Source organism: Sus scrofa, chromosome 3 (genome assembly GCF_000003025.6).
Source record: "Sus scrofa isolate TJ Tabasco breed Duroc chromosome 3, Sscrofa11.1, whole genome shotgun sequence".
NCBI classification, from domain to species: Eukaryota; Metazoa; Chordata; class Mammalia; order Artiodactyla; family Suidae; genus Sus; species Sus scrofa.
The window spans coordinates 79248015-79262250 of NC_010445.4; the positions used below are offsets into that span (position 1 = coordinate 79248015).

General features: G+C 40.2%; 1 protein-coding gene across 9 annotated transcripts in view; it reads right to left on the bottom strand.

The window, feature by feature from the left end:
• EHBP1 (EH domain binding protein 1) overlaps positions 1-13876 on the bottom strand; it is a 354576-nt gene extending 340700 nt beyond the window's left edge. For 2 of the 9 annotated variants that reach the window (XM_021087474.1, XM_021087471.1), the window contains exons 1-2: positions 9394-9592; positions 8157-8556 (exon numbers count right to left, since the gene is read on the bottom strand). In XM_021087474.1, the coding sequence (XP_020943133.1) occupies positions 8157-8260 (104 nt within the window). In that variant the 5' untranslated portion in view covers positions 8261-8556; positions 9394-9592. Of the gene's footprint in view, positions 1-8156; positions 8557-8690; positions 9080-9393; positions 9747-13745 lie in introns of those variants that run through there. The other 7 variants (XM_021087469.1, XM_021087472.1, XM_021087470.1 and 4 more) reach the window with 7 other exon arrangements.

A 14236-nucleotide genomic window follows, 5' to 3' on the forward strand; every position in this document is an offset into this window, starting at 1 on the left:
TGGCCCTAAAATAAAATTAAAAAAAAAAAAAGGTAAATAAAATAAAATAAATATAGGGGAAATTCCTACCTAAATGTGGTTTTTAAAAGAAGAAATTAGGGCATACTCATATTTAATGTATAAAGCATATCAGTTAACAATTTATTGAGGATGTGTGCTTATTTTTTTAATAAGCAAATATGATACAAAGGGGACTACCACGTACATCTTATCATTACTGTTAACCACACCCTCCAAAACCAAGCATCTTACTCTCTGACTCCTACCTCACATGTTTTTCCAGTTCATTCACTCTGGTATCCTAACTCCAACAACCATTCAATCTCTTCAAGTTCTCAAAATCTTTATCCTCTTTACCTTTCCACTGACCATCCTATTTTTCACGTCCTTATTTTCCTCCTTTCCCATGCTACACTCCATGGTTCATCATTACATCCACTCCAGTGCATTCACTACAAATTTCCTTGCCCTTCTTTCCCTCAGTTATACATTCCTGACAAAATCCACCCCTAGTTTAATCCAGCTCTACCTATTCCATGCCTGAACACAAGCACCAAACAAAACATAGCTGAATTAAAATATGCAAATTTGCTGAATGCATTCACTTAAAATTTACGACCACAATTCAGGAGCCAGCATTGCCACAGCTGTGGCTCAGATTTGATCCCTGGCCTAGGAACTTCCATATGCTGCAGGTTCAGCCAAAAAAAGAAAAAATAAATATATTTATGATCACAAAGTTAAGCAGGTCCTCAGTGCTACCCAGCAATCCTTCTACGTTTCCCTACTCAATTCATTCTCATTTTGACAAGTTCATTCCTCTTCTCTCACCAATCCTTCAATAACTCTGTCACCTCCTTCTTGGAATGATGACCTATAATATCATTTCCTTGAGAAAACAGAAGCCAACAGAAAAGAAGGTCCAACCCCCCTGCAACCAAGTCTAGCAAGCTAAATGCTTCTCTTCCCAGGTACTCAGCCTCCCTCCTTGTAACTATGAATTGTCCCTGCTTCTAAAGTTCAACCTTTCCATTTGTGTACTAGATCCTGTTTCCTTTCTCTCATTCAAGGACCTTTCCCCTGAAGTTACCTCCTCTCCCAGCACATCATCAGTTTTCCCTTCTTTACCATTTCCATCAGCATTAAAAACATGCTGCAATATCTTCCATGCAAAAGATATACTTTGACCTATTGTCCTTCTCCAGGCTACTACCTAGTTCTCTGATTTGTAGCAAAATTTTCCAAGAAAAGTATCTATACTTACTGTGTCCACTTCCTTTCTTCTAAGCCAATCTAATGCTTTCATCTCCACCACTCCACTGAAACCATTCCTCAATGTCACCAGCTCTTTCTAACCTGACAAATCCAATGGTCATCTTGCTCAGCCTCTCAATAGTACTTGACACAGCTAAATACTCCATTTCTGATACATTTTGCACTTGGTTTCTTGGAAATTAGAAACACACTTCTAATTTTCCTCCTACCATGCTACCGATAGTTTTTAGTCTCCTTTGCTGGCTTCTTCCTCTTCCTCCCCACCTTTATATGCTGAGGTGTCCTAAGGCTCAGTCCTCAATTCTCTTAATCTATATCAACACCAGAGAAAATTTCCTACAGCCTCAGAGTTACAAATTCTATATATATACTAAGAGACTCCAGGCTCTTCTCTTCCCTGAGTTCAAGACTTAAAATCAACTGCTTAGTTAAGATCTCCGGCTTGTTTTCCCAAACTTTTCGAAAAGCAAGGCCGATTCTTGTTTTCTCCATCATGCCAAACCTTGTCCTCCCCAGGATTCCTCATCCCTGTAATTAGTATTACATTCACCTGGTTGCTCTGGTCAAACTCCTAAAGTCATTACCGACCTATCTCTCACTTTACATCATCAATTCCTGTCAACTAAACCTTCAAGGAATTTATTTCTACTTATATGGTTTGATATACTTGTCAAAACTTATTGAACTATATACATTAAATGAATTTATGGATTGTTTTATTGCAGTAAAAATGTAAGTTATAACCCAGTGAACTGTGGTAGGAGCATGTGTATGTGTTACATACATCTGACCATTTCTCATCACTTACACCACTACCTCTTTGCTACCTGGACTACTACAACAGTCTCCTAGCTTCCATTTTTACTCAGGATAGTTCACATTCCACAAACTATCCAGAATAATCACTTTAAAATAAATCACATTATATTATTTCCCTCCTCAAACCTTTCCAATAACATCCTATCACATTTAAAATTCAAAAGCCCTGGAGTTCCCGTCGTGGCTCAGTGGTTAATGAATCCGACTAGAAACCATGAGGTTGCAGGTTCAATCCCTGGCCTTGCTCAGTGGGTTAAGGATCTGGCGTTGCTGTGAACTGTGGTGTAGGTTGCAGACACGTAGGCCAGCGGCTACAGCTCCAATTGGACCCCAAGCCTGGGAACCTCCATATGCCACAGGAGTGACCCAAGAAATGGTAAAAAGACAAAAAAAAAAAAAATTTCAAAAACCCTTACCATGACCTCAAGACCATATATGATCTGACTCCTACCATCTCTCAGGCCTCACCTGTTATCATTTTACTCTTTGCTCTTCTGTGTCGCAGACACACTGGTCTTCCAGACACTACTAAAACATATCAAGCTTGTTTTCAATTAGCGATTTTTATTTTTTATGTATTTCAAAAGTGGGCTCTTTACATCAAGGCCCACTTGGTGTAAAGAGCTAGCTCACTCCATTAGACGGTCAACAGAGAAATGTTTACTTAAGCTACTCAAAGCAGTAGATGTGAATGAGTAATTATCAATGCAATTGGCTTTAACACCTCAAATGAATACTTACAGTGCATGTAGCATTCTAATGTCCAATTGGAAAACTAGTTTAGGATCAGTTACAGAGAGCCTGGAACATCAGATTAAGGAGTTCATATTTTATCTAACAGGTCAGCATCACACTTAAGCACTGGGAAGAGCTACTTTTTTACTTTCCGAATCCTGAGTCACCAAGTTTGCAAAGAGGTGTAGAATAATGGAGAAAATGAGGAGTTACCTTCAAAGATATATATACCTTTTTGTACCTCTAGAATTTTGAACCATCCGATTACATTGCCTATTTTTAAAATAAATTATAATTAAAACTACACTCAAAAATGAGAAAAAGGAATACTGATACAACAGAAAAATCAGAAAAAAATATATTTATACCTTTTAGGGAAAATTTTATAGCACCTTAAATACTTTTTGAATGCCATAACTAAGGCTTATATAGAAGAAATATTAAAAAAAGTTTTAAAATATATTCATATATATATAGAGGATAGAGACATACACACAAAATATAATACATGCTCACACACAACAGTTCTCATCAAGTATTAGGAAGCTCCACCAGAACTGAGTTCTGCAACTTAAATTAACACAACCACAACTTGTTAACTTTCAAGTAGTTTTCTTAAACATCATTCAAGTGAAGACTTCTCTCAGAAATCTAAAGGCATCAAAGGAACAGGAAAAAAAAAAAAAAAAAACTAAGAAAAGACAGGAAGAGTCTTTCTCTCAAACTGAACTCCAATGGCCAATCTCACCACTTGCCAACAACTACATCAATTAAGTGAAGATTAATAATTAAAAGACTTGGGGACAATAATAAGAGAAAGGGATATAAACCCTTAACATCTCCAAATTTGCTAGAGCCTCTAACTGGTAATCAAGGAGCAATGAGGAATAGGATCTCATAGTATAGTGTCCTTCTCTCAGATGAATGAAGTCTTTCTGGTTTTTGTTTCTGACTTAACTTCCAGAGGTACTACACCAAGAAAGAAGCATGAATTAGATCCAGTTGAACTAAAGGAAACATGCCACATCAACCTTGGGCAAAGGTAAAATACTGTAAGGTGGCAATAAAAAGAAGTGTGAGAAAGCAGAAACCCCAAACCCTCTAAAGTATAGAATCCATCCTTTGATCAAGGGTTAAATACTCTGAGTTTGCTCATGGCCTACCTAGATCTAAAAAAAGATTGCCTCCTGAAACCCTTACCTTTATCCTGTTATCTGTCATGTCCAGGTTTATACCCTATGGCCATGTCAAGAGAACATGGAAAATATTTCTCCTCTCCTGAATCACAGAAAAGCACATTCTCCCTTGGAAAACATATCCTAATTCTGACTACCCTCTTCCACCAACACACTATGCCTTTCCTGAATCCTTTGATTTTCATTTTCATTCCCTTGAGTTTCAAATTCATGTAGAAATCAGTGTATTTTAAAGATATTTTATCCTGGTGAAAATACTGCTTCTTAAACCTTAATATGCATACTAAGGATCTCATTAAAATGCAGATTCTGATTCAGTAGGCCTAGGACAGGGCCTGAGAGATACCAGTTCTAACAGGTTCCCAAGCTTTGCAAATTCTCTTTCTCAGGAAACACTTGAAGTAGCAAGGTTCTAAAAGGCAATGGCACCTATATACACAGGTTATCTCTAAAGGCACAATCCCAATGGAATGCTAACTGTTCTTTCTTTTCATACTTTATTTTTTCTTCTCTAATTTATACTAGATCTATTTTCTTATCCTCTTAACACTTGCAATTTATCTTCAATGCCTCTTTCACTTTATTCAATTGGCATCTCTAGATTTCTTCCTCTCCTTTTATTTTTCCATACCCCGCCCCAAACAATACCTAAAATGTAAAGGTTGGGAGTTCCCATCATGGCGCAGCAGAAACGAATCCGCCTAGGAGCCATGAGGTTGCAGGTTCAATCCCTGGCCCTGCTCAGTGGGTTAAGGATCCGGCATTGCCATGAGCTGTGGTGTAGGTCTCAGGCGCAGCTTGGATCTGGCATTGCTGTTGTTGCTGTGGCTGTGGTGTAGGCCAATAGCTACAGCTCCGATTAGACTCCTGGCCTGGGAACCTCCATATGCTGTGGGTGCAGCCCTAAAAAGACAAAAAAAGACAAAAAATAAATAAATAAATAAATAAATAAATAAAATGTAAAGGTTGTTGATAAAATACGTTCTTACTATATGTCCAAGTCTATTTTTATTGTTGAGTCTTTTAAATAGATTCTAATTTAGCACACATATCTAACAATTAAAGAATTCTTGCAAGCATCAAAATGAGGAATGAAAGAAAACGACAGGATATAAGTAGAGAAATTGGGCCTAATCTGTATTTATCACAAGGACTCAATGAAAAGGCAAAAGAAATACTAACTAAAAGTCATTACAACAAATTTGTACATAATGAAAAGATTTTAAAGCTCTATTTAAGGATCCACTTATAAATAAAATTTGAGTGCATTGAACAAATATGTTATTCCTTGGGCACTGTCATCTTTTTAGCTTTAAACTATATTTTTAAATGAGTGGGGGAAAAATGCAAAGTATTTGGAGTTCCTATTGTAGCTTAGTGTGACCAAGAACCTGACTAGTATCCATGAGGAAGCGGATTTAATCCCTGGCCTCACTCAGTGTATTAAGGATCCAGTGCTGCCACAAGCTGTGGTGTAGGCCTGCAAATGCAACTCTGGTTCACCCTCTAGCCTGGGAACTTTCATATTCTAAGGGTGCAGCCCTAAGAGAAAAGAAAAAAAAAAAAAACGCTAAATATTTAAAACTATATGTCTAGGAGTTCCGTGGTGGCTCAACAGGTTAAGGACAGAGCTGTCGCTGCTGTGGCATGGGTTCAATCCCTAGCTCCAGAACCATGGGTATGGCCAAAAAATATTTTTTAATAAAATTTTAAAAAACCTATATGTCTAAAAATTCTAGGGTTAAGGCCAGATCTTATGAAAAATCTAATTTAATAGGTATACCATAATATCCATTCCTAAAAATAATTAAGCCATCTATTCACCTATAATTAAGTTAAATTTTCATTCTTGCTTTCACCTTGAGACACTTTAACAGTAACTTACATACTTCTCAAGAAAAAATAAAATCCAGGGATCCTGCAAACTGTGAGGAAGAAATTAATGTTGTGACTAAAGAATCACCTGATATGTTCTATTTCCCTTAAGAAAAAAGATTCAAATGTAACCACCTTAAAGTTGATGCCTCCAGTATACTGTCAAATTAAGAAATACTTATAATCAGGATCTTCCTCGGGTATTCCCTAGCTTGGTTGGTAGTACACCCAGTCCTTCAAGCTTGAAACTTGCATGTCAACCTAGACCTTTTTCTATCCCTCATTTTCCTTTCCAGACGCCTACTGAAATGACCACCAAGTCCTACCCATTTTGTGTCCAAAATATCCCTCTCATGTATTCTCTTTGCCACTGACTTAGTCTAAGACTTCTCTCTCTATCTATTGCAATAGCTACCCTACCATCACTGCCTCTAATCACCCTTTCCACCCTGATCTTTACTCCACACTGTCATCCAAGTGATTTTCCAAAATGTAAACTTCATGTCTCTTCTGCTCAAAACCTTTTAGTATGTCTCCATCACCCACAGAATAAAGTCCAAGCCATCATAAAAGCACTGTACTTTTTAATCTTTGAATCCTGCCTGCCTCTCACACATCACAGCCCATTGCACTCCTCCCACCCAGCACCTTAAGTTCCATCGCTATCCCACTACACTGCTTGAACTTCCAACATACTACATGCCCCCATGCTTTTGCACAGGTTGTTGCTTCAGTCTAGAATATCCTTCACTTCTTCCCCCTTAGCTTCCAGGCCGATTATTGTGAATCTTTCAAAACTCAGCTCAGTTCAGCTCTCAGAAAGCCATCCCAAGACCAGACCCTACCCTTAAAGAGTTGATTATTTCCTTCTCTGTCAACTTTGTAAATAATAAAGACACTTATTGGTCACTTACGATGTGCCTGACATTGTTCCAAGCATTTTACAAGTATTAATTTATTTAATGTTCATAAGAACCCTTCCTATGAAGTGGTACCAACTGCCTTTGTAGATATGAAAACTATCACAAAGGAGTAAAGAACTAGTCCCCACAAGGATCTGCAACAGTAAAGTGATAGGAACAGATTAAAATCCCTACATCAAACATATTTATATTATTGCACCTATCACAGAGAATTTATTTACACGACTGTCTTAACCCTGGACTGTGAACTCCTTGAGGGTGGGAAATTATGCTACATTCAACTCTATAGCAATAGTGCCTAGTATAAAGTAGGTAATCAGTCCATGCATTTCTTAAGTTGCACATACAATAACATTCCTAACAAGTTCAAGAGGAAAGCATTCAGAAACTAGTTTCCAAGCAAATATTCAGATATGCCTTAAGTGTTCTAGAGTAGAGCAAGCTATTTTTTATCTAATAAAAATGATGTTAAAAAGAGAGATTAATACAGACATGAGATTACAGTCCATGTGGACAATGAAATGGACTTATTTTTACAGTAATACTGCTTAACCACTGCAATAAATCAAAACCAAAGTACCATTTGCTTAAGACTAACTTTTTTTTTCTGACAAAATAAGAATTCTTCTTCCTTATCATCAGGGCAGTGAAAAGAAAGCCCTATATATGCTTTGCTCAAATGGAAAGAAGCAAATCATACACCAGCACTACTAATTGCTTCCTTAAGTCTGGCCAAGAAATGTATCCCATTAGGCAATTAAAATAAAACACAGTTGCCTGACTAAGCATAAAACAAAAGAATTTCTAAGACTGTGTGGACTGGCATTCTAGTATTCAAATGAGGAAAAAATATTTTAAGAAAAAAAAAAGCAAAGAAAGATTAAGAACAAAATAAAACAGGTTATCACAACCCTACAAGAGATTTCTGTATTAAAACCCTATTTAAACATAGACATACATGTTATGTCAAAATATATGCATATGTGTTTACAATATTTCAATAGTCATTCTTGATGTCTCCTTAAAATTATAAAAATCAAAGTTGTTCTAACACTAATAATAAAAGACCCCAAGACCAAATCTACTGTACTTAATGTGCTCTCATAGTTACAGTCCTCTGAGCCATACTGAAGTGCAGTGATTAAAACCCACAGGGACGGTAACAGCAGCAACAGTGTACATCACAGTACTTGTTAGAGTAACCTGCACCCCGCCCAGCTTCTACACATTTGTGCACTGCAGAAAGGTAAATCTGCTGTCAGAAGAAGCAGAGTTTAGGCCACAGTGAGTTTAGGCCACAGCACAGCCAACTCTATGCCCAGGCACCTCTTACCATTTCTTGGTACACTCAACCATCAGCTCCTGGTAGGAGGCCACAAACTGGAACTTGGATGCATGTTTTCCCACACGCTGTAGTCTCTTCCAGACTGAAGCCATGATGATCAGTTAACACTGAAGCAGTTCTGGGTTAGCAACAGCAGCTTTAACAAAGCAGAGGATCCAAAGCAAAGGAGTTTTGCATGTATGTCTCTACTTTAAAAAACTCAACTACAGCTTGAAATGATGTTTGGGGTCCATATGTCTTCTCCCTGTTTCACAGGGTAAATCCCATCTTAGATGAATGGCCCAGTCAAGAAGAGTATGACACACATGACAGGATGAGTGAGAGGAGGTTCCCTCATGGAGACATCACCATTCCACCTCAGGGGCTATATGATGTGTATTCTGGAGGACTGAAAAGCAAAAACAAAGAGAAAAATATGAGGAGAGAAGCATGAAAAGTGACTAACCACCCATATTAAGTAACACTGCAACAGACAACCCCAGTTCTCCGCATGTTTTTCAAACAATGAAACAAAACACCAACCTCAAAAGCCGCTAACATCAAGAATGTGAGACACCAAGAAGAAATTACAATTCACACCGAAGACGTGGAGCAACACATCAGGTAATCAGCATCAATAACAATCAAGAGGCGAAAGTCGGGGCCCTACCTCCCTCTCCTAGCATCACAGAAGGGTGAGCAGAGCGGGAAAGTCTAGGGATGCTGTTTAATGTCCACCGCTAGTCAGAGGAAGGAGTGGAGAATTTTAAAATAAACTTTGTTTTTCAGCCGATTAATAGCTTTGAGTCCTAGAATATGTGCGTGAAACAAATTAAGGAGCAAGGAAGAATGCTGTTGTTGAGTCGGGGGGAGGAAATGGATGGGTAAAGAGGAGTGGAGGGAAATCTCAAGGCAGAGAGAGGGCAGTGTCCCGCTCCAGGCCATTTGGGCTCTCCTTCACCTTCGCTGCCAACGGGAGGGAAATGGAAACTCCTTGCATGGGAGTGAAGCAATGACCAGCGGGGCAAGTGCGAGGAGCGGGGTGCGGTGCCTCCCTCCCCCATCCTCGGGGAACAGCCGCTGGAGCCTTCTCTCCTCCAGCACAGAGCCCAGACCCCCTGCACCCCAGCGGAGGCAGGCGGTGGCTCGCCCGTGGTCCCTGTCACCCAGGCGATGCCAGAAGACCCCAGCCCGATTCCCGAGCCCCCGGCCCCGCCGCACGTCCACTCCCACCCCCTCCTCACACCTCTAATCCCGCTGTCGGGCTGAGTCTGGCCCGGTTCCCTCCTCAGCGCCGCTCCTCCGTCGCCGCCGCAGCAGCAGCCGCCGCCGCCGCCACCGAGTCCTCCATCCCCTCCGGAGCCACATGGAACAGCCGAGCCAGCCGCGGCGCTCCCGGGAGCCGGGGTCTGCAGTCCCTCAGGCGGACGGCGCGCCTCACGCCCGCCCCCTCCCGGACGGAGTCTCCCCGCGACCGTCCCCCACCCTACAAAACCCTGCCAGAGCCGCCGCTCAGCGCCCAGCACCCCCTCCCCCGCCTTTCTCCTCAGCCACCATCATCATTACCTCCCCCGCCGCACCTCTCACACTAACCCTACCCACGGCCGCTCAACCTCCGTCCGCCCCGCCGCCATTGGCCAGGTCCCGCGCTTGTCCCGCCCACCTCGGCGCTTGGGCCTTTGAGCGGCAGGGACACCTCATTGGCCGACAGGATGCCCATCACAGGGCCCCACCCTCCGCCCCACCCCGCCCCCACTTCTGGAAGTGTTTTTCCCCCAGCCAGAACGCGGCTCACAGGCTACCCTTCTCTTAAAAAAAAAAAAAAAATTGGAACCCAATGAGGACAATCCCACCCATTCCTTTGATTGGCTTGGAGAGGAAAGCGATAGGTGGGAGGAGTAAAGGAGTGTTTATAGTGAGCTAGAAGGTGGTTGCTGAAGGTGGATGTCGGTCAAAGGCGTGCCGGGTGAAGGGCGGGGTTTCTGGTTTAAGTACGAGAGCCGAGGGCAGGACTGCCTTCACTGCAGCTGTGGGCAGTGCGGTTACGGTGGTGTTCTCTACAGTTCTCTCCGCCGCTCGCTACTAGGGTGTTTCCTCTCACAGCCCCGTTTTCACCTCCTGGGTTTTTTCCTCTAATTGTAATGAGCCGGCCAGACGCCCCCACCCCCCCACCTCTCCGTCCCCAACATTCAGTCAACTGGTCCTCAATGGATTCAATAAGCTGACTGTAGATGGAGTTGGGAGTGGTTGGTATAGGCAAAGAAGAGAATAACCTAAGGAGGGTGTGAGGACAGGGGCGCTTAACCTTGTTAAAAGAGTCAAGGACCCTTTTGAGAATATGATAAAAGCTATAGATACTTTCCCAAGGAGGGAAATGTGTCCTGTCATAAAACACAAAAATTTGCTTTCAATTTTAGGTTGTTCACAGACCTCTGGTGTAAAGAGGACAAAGAATGAAATCTGGCAGGAATCCCAACATTTGAGGAAGAAGCCAGGTTAACGAGAAAGAGACTGAGGAGGGAATGGTCAGAAAAGTAGCAGCACCCTACAAGCAATGGGCAATAGTTTGAAAAAAGAAAGGGAAGCTAAAATATGAAAAGAAAATAAGCAAGCTGGATCCTGGAAACAAAGGTCATTTATAATCTTACTAAGGATAGAGAGTAGGGAGTATGGACAAAGTAGCTTGAAAGGTGTTAGGATCTAGGGCAGTATTCTTGGAAGGACTGGAAGGAGGGCAGTGATGGGGAGAACTTGAGCTCATCTGAAGACATGGGGCGGCAAGAAAAGGAGAGATACCGAATAATCAGGAGAGATGGGAAGATATAGAAGGCTTGAATCTAGTATCTAATTCTATTTCCATTTGCAATAAAGTGATCTAATAATACCACAAGAACACAATGTACATTTTACAGAAATGGGCATAGATATCACTTATTTTACTATAGTCTTAATTTTTAAATATTAAAATAACCATAATATATTGATTCTTATTTTGTGGAATCAAAGAGTTCTCTGGTGCCCTTCCTGAGTAGTTTACTAAGTCACTACAACCTATAGCTATTATGATCTCATATAGTGATATATTCTGCATCATTAAAAGATTTTAAGTGTATGAGGGTTTCTTTAGTGGCTAATTTATAGAAATGGTCATAACTATTTTAATCTAATTTGCCATTCAGGAACAACCCACATGATAATTAGGAGGACTTTGCATCCTTTCTAGTATTATTGTTCTTCAGAAGTTCTCAAACTTTCTCATGTGGTTATCTTGTTTGGGGTGTGTGTGTGTGTGTGTGTGCTGCCACACCTGTGACATGTGGAAGTTCCCCGCCAGGGATAGAACCTGCACCACAGGAGCAACCCAGATGACTGCTGCAGTGAAAACACTGGATACTTAACCCTTTGCACCACAGGAGAACATCTATCCTGGTTTCTTTTAATACTCTTTCCCTTCCTTGAAAAAAAGAAGTGTATAGGTTTACAGGGAAGCTTTCTCAAGTTGTGAAAAATTTCAAGAGACTGGCAAAGAGTTTCTTATAAGACAGTTATTCATTTTAGGGGATTTTTCTTGGATGTAAATGCTTCTTGTTCATCCTAGCTGCAAAGGTAGCTAAGAAGAAATCAAGTTTAGAAACGAAGGAATTAAAAGCAGACCTTGACATTGTCCTGTTGCTGAGCTCAAGTTCACAGGCTCCTAGATGTCCAATATAGAGCAGCCGCTTCTTCCCTCATAACTTTTTTTTAAAATAAACTGTCTGCTAAATAAATTTATTGGAGAACCTTAAATACAGAATAGTTCAAGATTTTTTGGTCCACTTAGCTGATACTGAACACCAACTGAGCATTGGTCGTATTAAATGCTATTAATTGTGCGTAAAAGATAACAGTCCCCGGAGTTCCCGTCGTGGCGCAATGGTTAACGAATCCGACTAGGAACCATGAGGTTGCGGGTTCGGTCCCTGCCCTTGCTCAGTGGGTTAACGATCCGGCGTTGCCGTGAGCTGTGGTGTAGGTTGCAGACGCGGCTCGGATCCCGCGTTGCTGTGGCTCTGGCGTAGGCCGGTGGCTACAGCTCCAATTCGACCCCTAGCCTGGGAACCTCCATATGCCGCGGGAGCGGCCCAAGAAATAGCAACAACAACAACAGACAAAAAGACAAAAGACAAAAAAAAAAAAAAAAAAAGATAACAGTCCCCGTTCTCAGAGAGTTTTTAGAAACAGATGTTCAGCATACATGAAAGAAACTAACAGATTTCTTAACCTCTCTGAGTCCCAGCTTCATATTCTGTCAAACGAATAATCATGCTTACTTTTCTGGGATGTTGAGAAGATGGAAGATACATATGTAAAGTAGTATGTGAAGTGCCTGACACATAGTAAACAGTTAATAAATGGTTATTAATAATGTACACCATTGTGTTTGGTAGGAAATACAATAAAAAGATAACAAATAATAAACGGTCAAAAAATAGAACTTCGACAATACTTGGGCAATATTTAATTGCTACCAAACATCCCTACTTCAAGGAATAATGGATTTCAAAACAAATTGTTTTAACATTGTCTCCCATTAACTCAGTGATTACCAAGAGTGGAACAGCAATAATTTACAAAGGCTAAAAAAATCATTACTAAGAATTCACTTATCTTCAATCCTGCAACCACCTTCCATGCTACATATCCTTAGAGATGGCATTCTAGAAGTTACCTTCTTAAGGTTCCATTCCCCCTAACTACCTGCCTTCTTCCAAGGGGGAATTGCCCACTATGCTTCTGCCCTTTTTTAATCCTCTGTTTACTGCTGTCTTGATTTATCAACCCAGGCTTAATCTGCATGTGAGAGACCTGTGGATGCAAATTACTTTAATTGTCCGGTCCATTTGACCCAGGTGTTGACTACAAAAGATTTTTTACTTAACAGAAGATTCAACACTTAGAGTGATTTCTATTTTGCCTTTAAATATCATCAGGCTTACAGTAAAGATACAATACAAAAAAATAAGTGGAAAATGCCACCCCAAAACTTCAAATCTTCTCTGTTGTGACAGCTTTGAAATGATAGAAATTATTTTCAATAAAGCAGCTTTGCTAGTCACTGTTTCAGAAACACCCCAAATGGAGATTCTACTCTCTGAAAGGCAACCACAGGCTTGAATTATTATCATTCCTAATAATAAAATTCTTGTCCTTGGGTTTTTCAGTTTTTGCAGTAATAATTGTCAGAGGTATTATTGCAGAATTTAACTACTAATAGAATTTATCTGTGCCTTAGTCATAATAATAAGATTTACTTGCAACAATAGTACCAGGTTTTTGTATTGTGTTTTCCAGTTACCATAGCAGCTATACAATACACAACAATATTACTGCAATTTTTAACTGCTAATGAAATTATTTTTTTAAATCCATAGCAAACAAATTTTACTCTGATAATCCCACAGCAATGTTTATATCCTTAAAAAACTTACTGCGGCAGGCTAATACTTTTGAAATATTAATTGAGGTTTTTGTAGTAGTTTTTTCCCAGCTACTTCTTTTTATCCTATGGCTTTTCTTCTCCTATACCCCACCCAAAGATACCCTCAGCATCACACTCACCCTCAGTTAGGCTGCTCTTTGATCATTGTTTCAGGAAAGCGGTAGAACAGAATGCAGAGAAGCAGGGACTTTTCCTTGTTTTTGAGTTTCAAAACCCTAGTCCTTTAGGGAGTAATGAAATGGATCCAGTTAAAGGCTTGTACTGTTCAATCCTAACCTCTAGCCACATGTGACTACTGAACACTTGACATGTGGCTAGTTCAAATTGAGATGTGTTGTAGGTATAAAATATATACCAATTTCAAAGACAGTATGCAAAAATGAAGGAAATATATCTTATTAAAAAGTTGTATATTGATTACCTGTTGAAATAATAATATTTTAGATCTATTAGATCCAGAAAAAGACATTAAAAATTAATTTCAGCCAGTACTTTACTTTTTTATGTGGCTCCTGGAAAATTTTAATTATACATGTGGCTTGCTTTATTTTCCTGTTGGACAGTGCTGGTAGAGACAATGGTAAGACTTCCTTTCACAGAGATGAGAAAT